This window comes from Schistosoma haematobium, chromosome ZW (genome assembly GCF_000699445.3).
Source record: "Schistosoma haematobium chromosome ZW, whole genome shotgun sequence".
Classification (NCBI taxonomy): Eukaryota; Metazoa; Platyhelminthes; class Trematoda; order Strigeidida; family Schistosomatidae; genus Schistosoma; species Schistosoma haematobium.
The window spans coordinates 44,440,289-44,457,615 of record NC_067195.1 but is presented as its reverse complement, the minus strand read 5'-3'; the positions used below and the strand labels follow the sequence as shown (position 1 = coordinate 44,457,615).

General features: G+C 40.5%; 1 protein-coding gene across 1 annotated transcript; it reads left to right on the top strand.

Annotated features, from left to right (window-relative positions):
* The first annotated feature begins 8,776 nt into the window (after nucleotides 1-8,776).
* MS3_00003660 (uncharacterized protein) lies at nucleotides 8,777-15,796 on the top strand. The gene is made up of 10 exons (XM_051211513.1): nucleotides 8,777-9,045; nucleotides 13,507-13,802; nucleotides 13,841-14,065; nucleotides 14,102-14,216; nucleotides 14,249-14,376; nucleotides 14,413-14,481; nucleotides 14,517-14,772; nucleotides 14,815-14,974; nucleotides 15,004-15,140; nucleotides 15,184-15,796. Exons 2-6 carry the CDS (start codon nucleotides 13,622-13,624, stop codon nucleotides 14,424-14,426), a joined length of 663 nt encoding a protein of 220 aa, XP_051071580.1. The 5' UTR covers nucleotides 8,777-9,045; nucleotides 13,507-13,621; the 3' UTR covers nucleotides 14,427-14,481; nucleotides 14,517-14,772; nucleotides 14,815-14,974; nucleotides 15,004-15,140; nucleotides 15,184-15,796.
* Nucleotides 15,797-17,327: the final 1,531 nt, after the last annotated feature.

Genomic DNA, 17,327 nt, shown 5'->3' with positions numbered 1-17,327 from the left:
TTGATCCGGTTTATTTGGTTGTGGGGAGATTCTCTGGACCTCATTTTTACTTGACCGTGATAGGATTTAGTAATGCTACTAATACATATTAATGGTTATCAAAATTTTTAAATACGTGAAAGGTAATGATTATGTGAATTTCGGACAGATGCACAACAAGGGTGGCCTGCTTGAACATCTAGGCCACCTGTTCCTGCCACCCAGATATTTCAAAAAGTTATCTATTTTTGGTTGTTTTAATATATCAATATGTTTATTAATCGCATGATGTATTCTGCTGTGTTTCTGAAAAGTGTACAACCTTTCGTTGTCGACGTTACAAAAAACTCAATAAGAGCCAATGTGGTTGCTGGCAATATACAGCGAAAAGAATGCACATTATTCAGATGTTCATTTACTGAACTGCTAACATCTAACTGGCGATCACTCAATATTTATCGCCAGGACCGACCAAGAAGAAAGTAACGGAAACTTGTTGAAATACTTTACGCTGAGAATTCTATATTGTACGAAAAATATAATATTGAATAAAGCTGATAATAATAATAATAGATAGAATCAATTCGTGAAACACCCGACCGTTGTCTCCACCTTGACGTGGTGGTCGGGCTTGCCTATCGTGACGAAGAAACCGAGCTACACTGGCTTGAACAACCGTTCCTCAAGGTCCTATCATGTCAGACAGGTCGATTGAAGAACGGTATGACCAAAGTCAACAAACCTAAGGTTCGAAGGCGAAGTCGTACTGCTGACTGTACAGGGGTGTGACTGCAGTAAGGTGTTTCCTTCAGACAACCAGCATGACAGCGATGCTACCTTCCCACAAGGAGGGGTGAGGTTAGAAAAGGTCGACCCCAAAGATGCACATCTCACCTTATCTCGCCGATGTCTGTCCCAAGTGATAAGGTCTCAACAAGTACAGCGCTAGCACGAAAATTATTCATAAAAAGGTCGTGTGTGACCGACCTCAAACAGTTGTCCCTCCAATCCAATTTCCTTTTCAGGTACCTCCAGAACAACCCTTCTACGGTGTAGGCAACGGGAAAGTGATAAATGCCCTCATACCTCTAACAGCACTCAAGACCACTGTATTCATAATCAACATTCCTCTTCAATTCTTATTATTCCTCCTACATCGACTTTCACATGTAAACCTCTTTTTTCGGCTTCGCCCTCGAGTGTCACCATAGCCAACGATTCTAGTGCTCAAAACACTGTCCCATCTCTACTGAAATCTCGCTCCACACTATACATTCGAGCCTTCAACGTAAGCACCCTATGTCAAATCAGTCAACAGGCCTCCTTAGTTACAACCCTAGAATCTCGTACCACTGAGGTATGCTGTGTCTTCGAAACACATATACAGGATCCTAGTGTAGTCATTCACTTGACCTCATCTCACCAAAATGGAGAATCGACGAGATACACCCGCCGCGTATATGGAGACCCGATGGCTAGCTCTTGTGGACTGGCAGGTATAGGCATGGCACTAAGTACGAGCGCAGAACAAACACTGATGGAGTAGATCCACAATAACAGTCATCTATGTACTGTTCAGTTAAACGGCTCCGTAAGAACTCGGAAGGATATGGACACACGTCGTTGCCTTTTCGTCGCTTCTGCCTATGCTCCCACTGACTGTAACCTGGATGAAGTGAAAGATGACTTTTACAGGAATTCTTCAAAAAGCTAGACACTTAAACATAGCGCTCGTAGCAGGTGAATTTAATGCCCAGCTAGGTAGTTTAAACCCAACAGATAGATATTTCAGTGGGTATTTTGGTATTCTGGCTTGGCGAACATATAACGGTGACCGTCAGCTGCGAATGTGTTCAGACAATTGTTTAGTTTTAGCAAGTACTAATTTTAAGCATAAGGAGAGACATCGTCTAACTTGGCGACCGCCTGCACCAAACCAACGATGGACTCAAATAGACTATATTGCCATCAGTCATCGTTGGAGAGGGTCGGTAGAAGATTGTCGCTCATTTTGGAGTACCTGCTTGGACTCCGACCACGCCCTAATACGGGCACGCATCTGATTGCGTCTCACTGGACGCAGAGAAGCCACACTAAAAAGATCCATTAGAATTGAATTGAGTGACGAGAAAACCAAAAGTAGGTTCCAGGAACAACTGAGGTCACACTTAGGTAGTTCTGAAAACGAGGCCAAACCAGATGTTGCTTGGATAGATATACGAACAGCTGTGGGAACAGCAATGAAATCTATTAGTGACTTAAACTACAGAGTTACAAAAAACCAGTGGATTTCTTCAAAGTCTATCACACTGATGGATTCTCGCAAACTCGTCCCATCTGGTTCCGAACACGCTGAAGGGCGAAAACAAATCAGATCTAGGTTAACCAAATATCTAGGGAACGACCGCGAGCTGTGGTGGGCAACGAAAGAGATAGAAAAGGCAGCAGCTGTAGGTAACACAAGACAGCTTTTCAGACTAATAAAAGAAACTGGAATTAATAAGTCAAGTGTAAGTGAGATTATATCGGAAAAAGACGATACACTCATCTGCTCCCAGTCCAGACGTTTAGAACGATGGGCGGAACATTTTAGAGAACAGTTCAACTGGCCTTCAGCTACTCTACAACTACCCTCCATTCCCAGACAGTGTGAATGGAACATTGAAGTAGGTCCCCCAACTCTAGCAGAAGTTCAGAAGGCTAATAGTTAATCTGAAACGAGGAATGGCAGCTGGTCCAGATGGATTGGCTCCAGAAGTCTTTATGGATGGTGGTCCAATTTTGGCGATTAGGTTGACTAATATTTTAGCTAAAATCTGGGAGTTGGACGTTATCCCATCTGGCTGGTCATGGTCACTTATCGTCCCAATATATAAGAGAGGGTCAAAATCATCCTGTGACAACCATAGAGGAATTGGTTTAACTGACATAGTATCTAAAATACTAGCCTTATCAATTATCAGGAGACCAACAAAGACTCGTGAACTGCGAATATAAGAAAATCAGGCTGGCTTTAGACCTAGTCGTGGCTGCATCGACCACATATTCACCATTCATCAGGTTTTAGAACACAGGCATACTTATCGGTGTCCGACAATCGTGGTCCTTATTGACTTAAAAGTAGCATTTGACTCGGTAGACCGCGAGATTCTGTGACAATGTCTGCCATTCAAAGGCGTACTTCAGGAGTACATAAACCTTATGAAGACTCTTTACTCGAACACTACCAGTCGAGTCAGAGCTTATGGTGAACTGTCACCTGCTTTTGCAACCTCAAGTGGTATCCATCAAGGCTGTCAACTTTCATTTTTAATTAACTTCATCATAGACCTATTGATGGAAATAACATTCTCATCGACTGAATTTTCGGGAATCGGTTTCCTACCAGGAGGTCCACCTATCGAATTAGAATACGCAGATGATATAGTCCTGTTTGGTGAAGATGCTGATAAAATGTAGTCTTTTGATAGCACAGATCAACAATGCCAGGATGTTTGGAATGCGTTTCTCACCCTCTAAATGCAAAATGTTACTTCAGGACTGTTCTGCGTCAACACCTGAACTAAGGATAGGGAGTGAAGTAGTCAATTTCGCTTATCTTGGAAGTCTGATCAGCCCTAATGGGTCGGTGTCTGACGAAATCTCAGCACGGATTCGAAGGGTTCGTTTGGCTTTTGCCAACTTACGCCACCTATGGCGAAGGCAAGATATCCGTCCATCAATAAAAGGACGAGTATACTGCGCAGCAGTTCGTTCCGTTCTACTTTACGGCAGCGAAACATGGTCATTAATTAAGAGTAGAAGATACCTTAGAAATATTTCTGGCATCTGCTGGGATCACCGGGTAAGTAATAGTGAGGTTAGACACATTATTGGGGAATGATGGTAAATCAGTTGATGAGGTTGTGAATCCTCATCGACTGAGATGGATGGGCCACGTGTTACGTATGCCCGAACACCGATTACCACGACACGCAATGTTGACTAGTGTATGGAATGGTTGGAAGAAAGTTAGAGGTGGTTAAACCGAAACGTGGCATCAGTGTTTGAAGTCACTAACTTCTAGTCTGAGCCATATTGGTAGATGCAGACTACTTGGTCGGGGTCCGCGTGACTTTCGTAACCAATGGCTGGAGACTCTTGGTGACATGGCTCAGAATAGATCACAATGGCGTCGGTGTATACACTCTCCGTCTTCCCTTAAACTAGTAGATTAAAATCGCCTCATATCTTTCTTTCTATGAACTAATTCTTTCTTCCTGTACTATATCTATACATATATGTGCCTGGTCCTACGATGTAGTTGACTGAATGACTGAATTCGTTAAACATGAGTGTATTCGTAAGAGACATGCTCTAGACTCAATGTTCTGATTTGCCACAGACTATTTATTTATATTTATAGCTACCGGCTGATAGTGCATACAAGTTAGTTGCAAGGATGCAGTTAAGCATAAGGCAGACTACGATTTAATTGAGATATATTGAACAAAGTTGCTGAAATCAACTAAGCCTATGTGCCACAATTATAGGTGATGTGGTGCTGCAATATGTCTTCGGCTAAATAAACCTTTACAGAATGCTTAACAGTGAGTGATGCTCATGTGATTGTCAGGGAGAACATAAGTTGTAACCAAAGGGAGTACACTCCCAACTCACGTCTATCATAATGGCTTGAACCTTAGTCAGTGTTAGGGTGAATTTGACAGTGTTTTCAGTTCGCAGGAAATTTGCTCGACTGCTTATACTGATTATTTGCATGCATGATTGTGTCGCTAAACCTCCAATTAGGCTGACAAGTTTTTAAGATATTTACTGAATGAACAATCGATAGATAAACCTATTGTAATAATCTGTTGTGGATGAAGATATCGAGAAAACAACACTATTTTATGATGATTACAAGGCAATTTGTTGACCGATTTCGTTAGTAGTTTCGTCAATTTTATTAATCATATTACGTGATTGTCAAGTTGCGACAATGCTTTATGACGATATCATGGAACCATTGTGTTTAATTAGTTATAGTGTTGGTTGAGGAGTAGCCAGTTGAAAATAGGTATTGTTGTTTTGTGTGCGTTTGAAATAACAGAAGGTTGTAGCGGTAAAGAATTACATTATAAATTTCAATTAAAAAATATTCGTCTAGTGTTAATTTTAGTAGTAGTTTCCGGAGTTTTGACTTTAAAGGTTTGTTTGTCCAACAACTTCCTGATAGTTTAGTTATACTAGTGTAACTTCGTTATTTAAACAACGTTCGTCTTTTTAGGTTATTAATATGGTAGACCAATTCATAAACCCAAACAAAGCGATAAAGACTATGATGGGTTTATTGAGAAATGTTAAAGGCGATTAAGGTGAATTTCAAATCTAAAAGACATAGAGATAAAATGCAACGCATGTACGGGCCAGGTTAACACGCAGGTTATTGGGGTATATGACAATTTAACAATAGTGAAAATGAGCAGAAAAGTAATTTTGAAGCTGAGACTACTAATGGAACTTTAGGCAGGAATACGACGTGTTACAAACTTTCCATAAGAAGATCCTGCATTTAGCCTAGTGATATTTACTAATATGTTCCAAAAGCAACTGTAACTAAGAAATGTCTTTAAACAACATGCTTTCTCTTAATAGTGTGTTGTAGTATAAAAGTATTAAATATTTCTACCAAAACGTCTTGAGAGTGGTTCGTATAAAATATATACAATCAGTCCAAGGGAAAAAATCTATGTAAGTTAAGAAGTGCTACACGCATAGTAAACTAACCAGAAAAGGGAAAAATGTAAAACTCGCCTGGGTTATTTTTGCTTCGAAGTAATGAAAATTTGAAGTAGACAGTAGTTCGAATCTGGATTATATACTAGGTACTATTGATTAAATTCTTGGATCAACCTTGCATTGAAGACTGGATTTGTATAAGTCCAAGATTAATTGAAGCCAAATAAGTAGCATTGCCTGATGAATAGTCTAAGCAAGATCTAAAATTGCAGGAAATTTAGGGTTCAAACTCACAGCAAGTTTCTGGCATTCGTATCCTCTGTTTGGCCTTCGGACTCAGCAATTGAAAATTAGGCAGGCAGTGGTCGGAAGAAAATGTATTTCAGGATAGTGCATAGCTTACAACAGAATGAGGCGCAAGTGAAGAAACAATTAGATCCAGATAACTATTAATTCATTGCTTACGTCGTAAGTCAGTGTATATTTAGGTTATTTATAGGTCATATTTGCTAGAGCTTAATGTTTAAACAAGTTTATTTCGCTGAAGCATGTAAATGCTATTAAAGCTTGCTAATGAACCATCAAAGTTAATAATTAATATAGATCACCAATTTTTATTATCGATCGAGCTAGTAAGTTATGAGAACTAATCAATATAACACTACGATAATACGTGTGAGAATTAACCAGAGGACTATTGGAATAATGAGTTTACATAAGTAAAATTCGATTGTGTTAGGGCCCAATGCCACCACATACTTACGATATGAGCATCAAATACAATACAACACCATAGTTTCATGACTGCCTCAATTACATCAGTTATGCCAAAACGGAATGGATGTACAATCCAGCATGTTCAGAAAAGACGGTGTATTCACAGAGGAGTTATTTCAAGCAAACTATTTAGGTGGGATAAAATATCATCATTTTTGCTTGCGGAGTGTAGCACTAGGCTAAAGAAATGTCCTTTTACCAGTTTATAGTCTAGAAAAAATGAGTGTCATTAAGCTCATAAGCATAAAAATTGACCTCATTTACTTAAGCCAGCAGGTCACATTCAAGTTCCTGTTAATTAAATGGTGATAGATCTTCTTCCTAGTTCTTCCATCAAGCAAAAATAACCATTATCAACTCTCACAAGTTATGATTTTCAATTAACGTAATTTTCACTTAGCGAAGTATGATCCATTTATGTATGACGACCTGTTTGGCTCATAAATGTAAAAATTATGCGATTCCCAGCACATAAACCGCACCTTTATGTATCGTAAAAAACCCACCTAAGATACCAAGATGAAAGAAATCTATATAATACTCAGTAATATCCGTAACTTTTTTATTGTTGTAACGGAACAGCTTGTACAGAATTATAGTGTATGATACATTTACGAATCATTCCACGTTTGTATGTATATACTCTTGTGGATCGCAACAACCGAGCCCTGAAGTTTCATGCGAAACATGATAACATGTTTTAGAGGTAAATAAATCTCCAAAATAAAGAGCCCTGTAAGTTTTCAACATTGGATGCTGAACACATTATGTTCTTGACGCGGTATGCTGATTTGTTCAACCTTGAGACCAGAAATGCGCGGGGGCGAATTGAAATTAAGTCTTCATCAGAGACGAAATCTCTTCTACCACCTGATTAGTTGGCAAACGAGAGAGGAAAGTATAGTAAATTAGAATATTACTCGTTTTACTACTGATTAGGATGGATGTAGAAAGTTATAAATAGATAACTAACACGACCAGAAAGCATAAACTATAAGAAAACTACAGTTATGTTCAAATTAAGTTTTAGTGTAGAAAAACGGAGCACAAGAATTTACGTTTAAATTACAGTAGCTTTGAAACAGTAGGGATTATTGGAGCAACTCATATATCAAACGAAATCTTGTGGTCTATAGAATGATCTAAACTAGATGTTAGTAGTTTAAAAACTGAATTAAGTGAAACAACGTCGCCAGAAATAGTTTCGGTTGTCCGCCATGACTTCTTCACTTCTCTATTTACACCATCCTGCTAAAAAATGAATGCTTTACAATAAGTGAAAATTAATAACCGCATAACGCATTGGAATTTTACTACGTCTATATTATGGGATGCGTAAGCCAAATTGGACAAAATATGATCTCTGAACCTCTTACAGTGCCATATAGCTACACAAAACGCATCCAAAATTCACTGTATCGATAATTTGTGGAACGTATAATAAGTAGTCTGAAGCGCTATTTGTAGATAAGTGTAATGTAGCACAGTACAATAATTAATACGAATACTATGAACATGTGTTATGCGCTTACTAACTTGTACTTATTGTCACTTGTTCTTTCAAAAAAGAAGTAAGGATGAGGTCTGACGGTAGTACATGATGAGATACATAACTTATAAGTAACAGTGTGAGCAAACAATTCTTGGTGATACGGCCTTAACTGAAAGTGACTTAACTAGTGGTGGTCAATCTGAAAGTTCACTGTTATTTGAAACCATAACAATGATCTCATATAGATAAGCTGTCAACACCTTATCCACAAGTATAAAAAGCAGATTAAATGCTACTTAGAAGGCGAACGGAAAACATTTAACAATTCTAAAGTCTAAAAATGTATATTCCCTAGAATGAAGCACAGTATACTGCTTATCAATCCATTGATAAAATGAATTGTTGATTGTCCCAAGCAACACAAAAAGGGGAAATAAAGGGGAAGAAAGGGGAAATGAAGTGGACGAAAGCGTAAATAAAAAGGAAATGTCGCTTTTTCGCCTTTACGTCGGTTATTTAGGGGAAATGTCGCTTTTTCCCCCTTACGTCGTGTATTTGGGGGAAATATGTCGACAGTTCTACGTAACGTACAGTGTTTGAATGAACCGCATCAGGAACTGAAGTTTTCATAAACTTCGACAAATTTAGGCACCGCTTAATAAAAAAACAAAACTATTGTCATAGAAACAATGTACAAAATACGGAACCAGGCATTCGGTTGATACGCATATAGAGTGACTTCGTTTGTTGTTTAGATAAAGTGTTCCGACATGCTTTGGAGCCATCACAAAAAACTTACGTCGTAACGGGATTAAAATCATCATGTATGATGTTGTTAATAGATTTTGTTTTCTTTCTATTGCAGGGCAAGCAAGAATAAACGCTTTAGAAGAAGAAGAGCAAGCCCTGCACGCACTAAACTTACAGGACGACTCATAAGACCGTTTTGTAAACTAGCTCTCTTTCTGTACAGAACCCGCGAATTTTAATTTTAAATAAACGTCTATTGGCCTCCATTCCTCGTTCTCTCTGTGGTGTAAAGTGTTCAGTTAACATTGTGTGTGTTGTGGCTTTAGGTCTTCCCTTCTTCCAGTGACTGCTGATTACACGTGTTACAACTGGTGATGGAGGTGCAGACGGAAAAACGCGATGAGAACCTAGACGAACCCCCTCTGATTCCAATCAGGGCTACTCCCGGTTCAACCCCACGCCAGCCACCACTGCTCGAAACATCATCAGATCACTCCGTTTGGAAATTTAAAGTCACAGCGTACCTTCAGAGAGTTCCATTGACCGAGCATTTCAACTACCTTGTTTCCTATCTGAGCGATGAAGCAGTACACAGGGCTATAGCGAACGGTTTCGCGGCCAGTAACACGCTCTCACAAAACTGGAGAATTCTAGACGACTGTTTTTCCCTGCCCGTAGACACCCAGCAGATGACAATTCAGTTTTTATCACGCCACCAGAAAGCGAGCGAGAGTCCAGTAGACTATCTTCATTCCCTGCAGCAAGTCGCAGTACAAGCATTCCCCCGGTTAGATATGATGGGACGAGAGGAACTAATACGCTCACGTTTTGTCGAGGGCCTGTTGCCCGGACCACTCAAAGAACACTTTCTTCGAAATCCACCAACTGATACGTCTGACGTAAAGAGAACAACATTACGCTTCCTGGCCGCTGACAAACTAGTGAATTTATCCAATGCACATTCATCATCAGTAACGACTGTGGAACGAGCCACAAAATCTAGTGGCCCGGACACTTGCCAGGCTACAATGTCTGTGACCGACCTTCCCGGCCGAGGTGCTATCCGCGGACAGTCAAATTCGAGACGGAATAAACAACCAGCATGGGGAAATTACAATGGGCGTCAAGCCGACTGTATATATTGCAAAAGGTTTGGCAGGAACGCCAGAAGATGCGGTCACAACCGCCCCCGTAAACCAGGTAAGCGGCGTCTTGGTTACTTATCTTCCTATGTTAATCATGTCAATCCAACTACATTTAAAGGTAGAGTACAAAACATTGAGCTAGACATACTTCTAGACACAGGAGCTTCAGTATCCCTCATTAAGGAAGACTTCTTGCAGAGACTTAATCACAGCATTCAGCGTAAACAGTGCTCCTCTACATTAATCACGGCGAGCGGAGACCCCTTGATTGCGTGTTCTAAGATCGGGTTAGAGCTAACAATAAACAAGAACTCTTTTCGACATGAATTCCTGGTTTGCCCCACACTGACCTGGAACATGATACTCGGGGTTGACTTCATGTTAAGATATCAGGCCTCAATAGACATGAATAAGTCGGAAGCTAAAATTGGCGGGGTTGTCGTGCAACTACAACGCCAGGAAATGCCAACCGAAACTGTAGCCCAGGTGGGAATTGCAGAGATTGTACGTCAGGTACAAGATAACCAAGTAATAAGTGAAAAGGACCGTCGAGCTACCATTGACGTACTCCAACGATTTAGCACTGTTTTATCGGAGAATATCTCTGGAAATCGGACAACCATTGTGCAACATTCCATTGTTACAGGTGACCACATGCCATTACCCCAACCACCTTGCAGAGTACCAGTACATTATCAGCCCCACTTAGAATACATGATAAAAGATATTCTAGAAAAAAAGATTATCGTACCATCTTCGTCACCCTGGGCATCGCCAATTGTCTTAGTAAAAAAGAAGGATTCCTCCCTACGACTGTGTGTAGATTACCGACGCCTTAATGCTATAACTAAGCGTGATTCTTTTCCACTTCCACGGATAGACGCTACCTTAGATGCCATGAAAGGTGCTCGCTGGTTCTCAACGCTAGACTTAGCATCAGGGCATTGGCAAGTGGAAGTCCGACCCCAAGATAGAAAAAAACTGCATTTGTAGTGCCTAATGGCTTATATGAATTTCAAGTAATGCCTTTCGGGCTAACTAATGCCCCAGCCACCTTCCAACGATTGATGCAGACAGTTCTGCAAGGTCTCGTACCGCACCAGTGCTTAATCTACCTTGATGATATTATTGTATATGGCAGCACGCCAGAACAACATAATGCCAATTTGAAGGCAGTCCTACAACGTATTAGGCAGCATAACCTAAAAGTGAAACCATCTAAATGTCGACTATTGCAAAAAGAAGTGCTTTTCTTAGGGCACCGCATTACAGAAGATGGAGTGGCAACAGATAAAGAAAAGACACGTGTGATTGTTAATTGGCCGCAACCAAAATCACCCGAAGACGTTCGTAGCTTCCTTGGACTAGCTTCTTACTATAGACGCTTCGTACGTGATTTCGCATCATTAGCAGCACCTTTACACCGATTAACCCACAAAGGACGAAAATTTTTATGGACCAGCGAGTGTCAACAGGCGTTCGATGCTTTGAAGGCTCGGTTAACTTCTCCACGTATATTAGCCTTCCCAGATACTTCAGCAGACGGAGGTGAATTTATACTTGATACGGATGCTAGTTCCTTGGCTATTGGAGCAGTTTTATCACAAGTAGCTCGAGATGGACACGAAAGGGTCATTGCGTATGCTAGTCGACGACTGGATAAGAGTGAAGCACGATATTCTACAACACGTCGAGAGATGTTAGCACTAGTAAAATTCTTACAACATTTTCGCCATTATCTGCTGGGCAAACCCTTTCGTGTGCGCACGGATCACTGTGCACTGCAGTGGCTCCGCTCTTTCCGCGAACCAGAAGGGCAAGTGGCACGCTGGCAGGAACGACTACAAGAGTTCGATTTCACATGCGAGTATCGACCGGGAAATCGACGTGCAAACGCGGATGCCCTCTCCCGAATACCCCAGACCACAGATATTATTAACGCAATTCTTAGTACAGCTCCAGAGACAAACTGGCCCTCCCTACAAGCAACAGATCCAGACTTACAGATTGTTTATCGAAGACAGCTACATGGAAATAGTAAGCCATCCATGAGGGAGCTTAAAGATCAATCCGTAACAACTCGTCGTATTTGCACCAAATGGGGCAACCTCAAACTATATGGTGACACATTCCTAATGAATGAATCAAAACAACCCCTACTGATAGTACCGCGAGTGAAAGTTGAGAGTATTGTGGAACAGGTACACCGCGAACTTGGTCATGCAGGAGAACGGAGAACTGAACACGCTGTCCGTCAACGCTTTTGGTGGCCATCCATACACGAAGATGTAGCTCAGTTTTGCAAGAATTGTAACACGTGCTGCCGTTTTAAATCGCCTCAGCAGACACCCCGTGCACCAATGACGCCGATGGTGACGACAGGACCACACCAGCGAGTTGGTATAGACATCATGGGACCACTGACTACGACAAAAAAAGGGAACCGCTACATACTGGTTATGGTGGATTATTTCACTAAATGGTGCGAAGCTGTACCCCTTCCACAGCAAGACGCCCTTACTGTTGCCCGAGCTTTTATCGATCATTGGGTCTCCCGTCATGGTGCCCCTGTCTCACTCCACTCCGACCAAGGTCCAGCCTTTGAGAGTCATCTCATTGCTGAGGTATGCCGGCTATTAGGAATCAGGAAGACACACCACTGCGTATCACCCAGAAGGTAACGGCCTCGTAGAAAGAACAAACAGAACTATTAAAGCCATCTTGCAGTCGTTTGTCAGCAGATCGTCACCTGAGTTATGGGATGAGGTGCTCCCCCAATGCCTTTTAGAATATCGTACGTCGGTACATGGGTCCACGGGATTCTCGCCTGCTATTTTGCTGTTTGGGCACGAATTACGCCTACCAGTAGAGATACAGTCACCCCTGCTGCCCTACGAAGAACAAGAGCATGTTCCGTACATACGTACTCTTCGCAACCGACTAGCTGATGCCTACCGTCTGGTCAACATTAACTTATGCAAGGCTAGTGGACACCAAAAAGATATATATGATCGTCAAGCACAAGGACCTAGGTATACAGTTGGAGATCGCGTCTGGTTACGCAGCCCAATGACATCGCTAGGGGGTTGCAGTAAATTCCATCAGCCCTGGCAAGGCCCCTTTGAAACTGTCCTCATCCGGTCGCCCACCACGTTTGTATTGCGTAACATACAACGGCCTAAAGACGACGTGATAACGGTGCACTACAACCAGATAAAACCCGATCGGACGACATTTCCCTTCGATGCTCAACTCGCTGATCCACCGCCGGCCACTAGATTTTACGAAGTACCATCTGAAGGAGGGACAGCATACCCGTGCCCAAGATCAGGCACTGAGGACAGTGCCTCATTAGGAGAGGGGGTGATGTAACGGGATTAAAATCATCATGTATGATGTTGTTAATAGATTTTGTTTTCTTTCTATTGCAGGGCAAGCAAGAATAAACGCTTTAGAAGAAGAAGAGCAAGCCCTGCACGCACTAAACTTACAGGACGACTCATAAGACCGTTTTGTAAACTAGCTCTCTTTCTGTACAGAACCCGCGAATTTTAATTTTAAATAAACGTCTATTGGCCTCCATTCCTCGTTCTCTCTGTGGTGTAAAGTGTTCAGTTAACATTGTGTGTGTTGTGGCTTTAGGTCTTCCCTTCTTCCAGTGACTGCTGATTACACGTGTTACAACGTGATGCAGGTGAGTGACGTGCTCTCAGATTTTCATGTTCATTGTAACTGATTACCTTGTAAGGCCAATACTATGAGTTATATTGAAGTCAGTGAGAATGTTCGTAGACGTAGGGCCACTGTGAATTTGTCACGTTCCCTTGGCTGTCATAGATCCACTTATAACAGAAGATGGAATAAAATGAAAGCTGCTTTCATGAAAAAATATCACTTTCTTTCGTTCAGTGAGTTTGCTAATGAAAGCACCCTAAAAGGTAACTGAGTTTAACAATGTTGTTTACTTAATTGATAGAAGTAAAGAGAGAAGTCACTTGTAATGAAAGTACTTCGACTAACAAGAAGCACGTCATTGTTGACGTCCTCAGAAAAAAACAACTGATGATAGCATCCAAGGAGTGGATAGTAGGCAAGGAACTTTGCGCTTTTCCGAACGAGCTGGTCGATATACACCTTCAGAAGTGCAACCAACCGAATGAAAATTGGTCACTTATGAAATGTAAAGCGATTCACGAATTGGGTAGGTTACATACACAGAAAGTATAATTCACTATAGATTCTCTGCAGTCGGCAAAAGATCTGTTAGTTGCCCTACAGATACTGGAATCTCAACGAAAAAACACCTCAACGGATGAAAACACTTTGCCACTTAACACTGAGAAGCCAAAGAGGTCTGTACAATAATCTTACTTACATTTCCTAGAGGTGTAATGAAGCGTAAAGAAGATTTTCTTTACAATTCAGTCGACATGGATGTGGCTGAGATGCAGGCTAGGAATAGCCGCGTACAATATCCCAAATTCCGTCTTTTCGACAAATTGATATCGCCAAGTAGGTTTAATTACTATTTAGATATTCACGATTTAGTTCGACACAATTAGAGACATCACCATCCACATCGGGATGTAAGCATGTTGGTGGCGCTATAGTGGACCAGTAAGTAACCTGCATCATCTAGTGACGTTTTTCAGCTGTGATAGGTTGTATACTGTGGTGCTGAACATGTCGTCAGCTATCAATGACTTGACTAAAACGATTAACAACATATCGTCCGCCATTATGGACTTGAATGTTAATGTAAACCAATTGCTTTCAAAGTCTAATGAGCGCGAAAGACCGCATCAATTCGATTGCGGACTGTCGAGTCAGCAGTTCCCTTTGTCATCTGAAGAGGAACTACAGATGCTAGATACTGGTTTGTCGCATAAAGAAACGAGGGACAGATTTGTAAGTCATTTACATGAATTTAATAATTTGTTACTATTACAGATGGCAATGGTCACTAGGTTATCAGGTAACGATCCAAAAACGTCGATGCGTTTTGTTCTGTCGCATCTGCTGACACCGGAGGTTGCCAGTAAATTCACGTTACTTGGCACCTCTTCAAAACGAGCACTACAGAAATGCACGTTTTACAGCTGCATACGAAGTAACCTATATCTATTACTTAAACTTCAGGTGCCTTAACTCATCGCTTTTTGTCATCCTCTGTCAACGAAAAAGACCTTGGTAAGCTCTACGACATCGCGACACAAGGTTACTTTCACGACATCCGAGACAAGATGATAAAATGAAATAGAAGAAAAGAAAATCAGGTATGTACTAATTTGAAGTGATAACCTCCCTACGGCTCTATAGTTACAGTCAACAATACTAACGAACATAACCGTAAGTTCAGCTCCAAGTATTTGGCTGTGCAAAAGCATGTCATTGAGATATGGTTGTGACTTTTTTGTTTGTTTGTTTTTTAATTCAGAATTCACAGGACGACTACCTCAATTCGGAATAGTCCGTGCAATTGTTTTGATGTTCTACCTCGATTTCAATAAACATTATTCTTTCAAACAGCTTACTCTTTTACTTACATGGGAAACTGTTGAAGTGTTGAGAATGTGTGTTTGAGTTTCAGTGAACTTTTGATTAAATGCACATTTTTTATGAATAAAATATAACCTGTTCCTTCTTTTTCAGATAATTTCAAATAACAATGAATTAGCAATTGCATTGGATATGCATAACAATCGATGCTTACGCTTGTGCTCTACTGTTGTACAATAATACGCTTTTCTTTTTAAATAAAATTTTTATGAAATTTACCGCTTTTCCACTGCATTGCAGATATATTTTGGTCTGTTGTTGAAAATAAAGGCGAACATAGGAGACCTTTGGGGTTCTGTCGATGGATAGAAAATAGGAGGTAATGTGTGTATTTAGGCGAAGAGTAGACAATTAAGCGCATAAGTAGGCAATTCGGCGGATATTTAGGTGAAAATTCGCAAATTCAGCGTATATTTAGGCGAAAATTCGACAATTCAGCGGATATTTAGGCGATAAGTCGGTAATTTGTCGACAAATAGGGGAAAATCCGCATTATTTCCCCCGGACAGGCGACATTCTGGGGCGTTTTCCCCTTTCGCCACCAAAGCATTTACCCCTTTATTTCCCCTTTTTGGGTTGTCTGGGCGTGAATTAAATGTGGTAATGATCTCTTCTGTTATGTTTCCCCATGATTTTATCACCAACGATAAAATGTTGTCAGTTTGATGCATCACATTTGTAATCGAGAATGACAATATAATCAACTCACTGTCCTAAATTTTAGAGGAAATGTTCAATCTTCGTAGTCTCATTAGAAATTTCAGGAAGTGACTGCAGATAGCCTCGAAATTTTCACAAAGCTGAAATTTTTTGAAATTAACCTTTACATCTACTCAAGATTTCCAATTTCCTATAATAAATCAAGATATGTTGGTTATTTATGGTATTTCAGCACACAATTTTTAAAAGGTGTCTCCAAATCTCACATGTAAACTCGGCAACCAATCTGGACAGAAATACCGTTTTTTAACTTCCATCGTTGTGAAAACTAAATTATCTTCTAGTAACTCATATTTGAACTCTTAATTCATCAATTGAACAAAAATTGGTAGGATGATGATCGTAATGCAAATAATTCTTATAGACATTTCCAAATCTTACATCCTATTTATGTACGAGAAAATAACAATAATTATTACAAAAACCAGAAGGAGCTGAATAATGAAGGAAACTTCTTACATATTTAAAGGCATCAGTCTGATTATAAGATCAAGGTCAGTGGTAAAATTAACGAATCAAACGATCACAGGACGATTCGGGATGCAAACCACGATTAGTACCGTAAACGTTTCATACCAGTATAAAAATTGCCTTGCGATAACAGTGAGAAGTTTGATTTTCCGAGACTCTGGAAACTAATTCTAACATCAAAATCGTGCAACAGGTAGCCCGACTGGCAAAAGTTATATCGTGTAACAACACCGTTTTGTATATTTAATAAATAACCTACCCATTGAAACTCCATAAACTTTGATAAAACCCAAAATACGTGTTGCAGAAGACAGGGAATTAACAATCACCATGGCTTACGGCGATACCGGATATGGCATGTATCCTGTAACACGCGCCCATGGGTGTAATACAATTTTAGTCTCTTAACAGGCTTTAGTCTATGGTTAATAAGTCAGAAAATCTTTGAGGGCTAGTTTATTAGAAAACGTTTGCGGGCATATCATCACTGAATCTTGACATTGGATAACCTTATCAATAGGGAAGCACTATGAGCTTTAATTTTGAGTTTGCACTCAGTATATGTAATCTTGTGATACTACTTTCTGAATTGGTGATATCTGTCGACGATAGCTTGTCAGCTCCCCTACGTTATTTAACAGAAATGTCTTCAGTTTGCAGAAGATTTTCTAAACTGCTTACACTGACGATTTGCACAAGTGATTCTGTCGCCT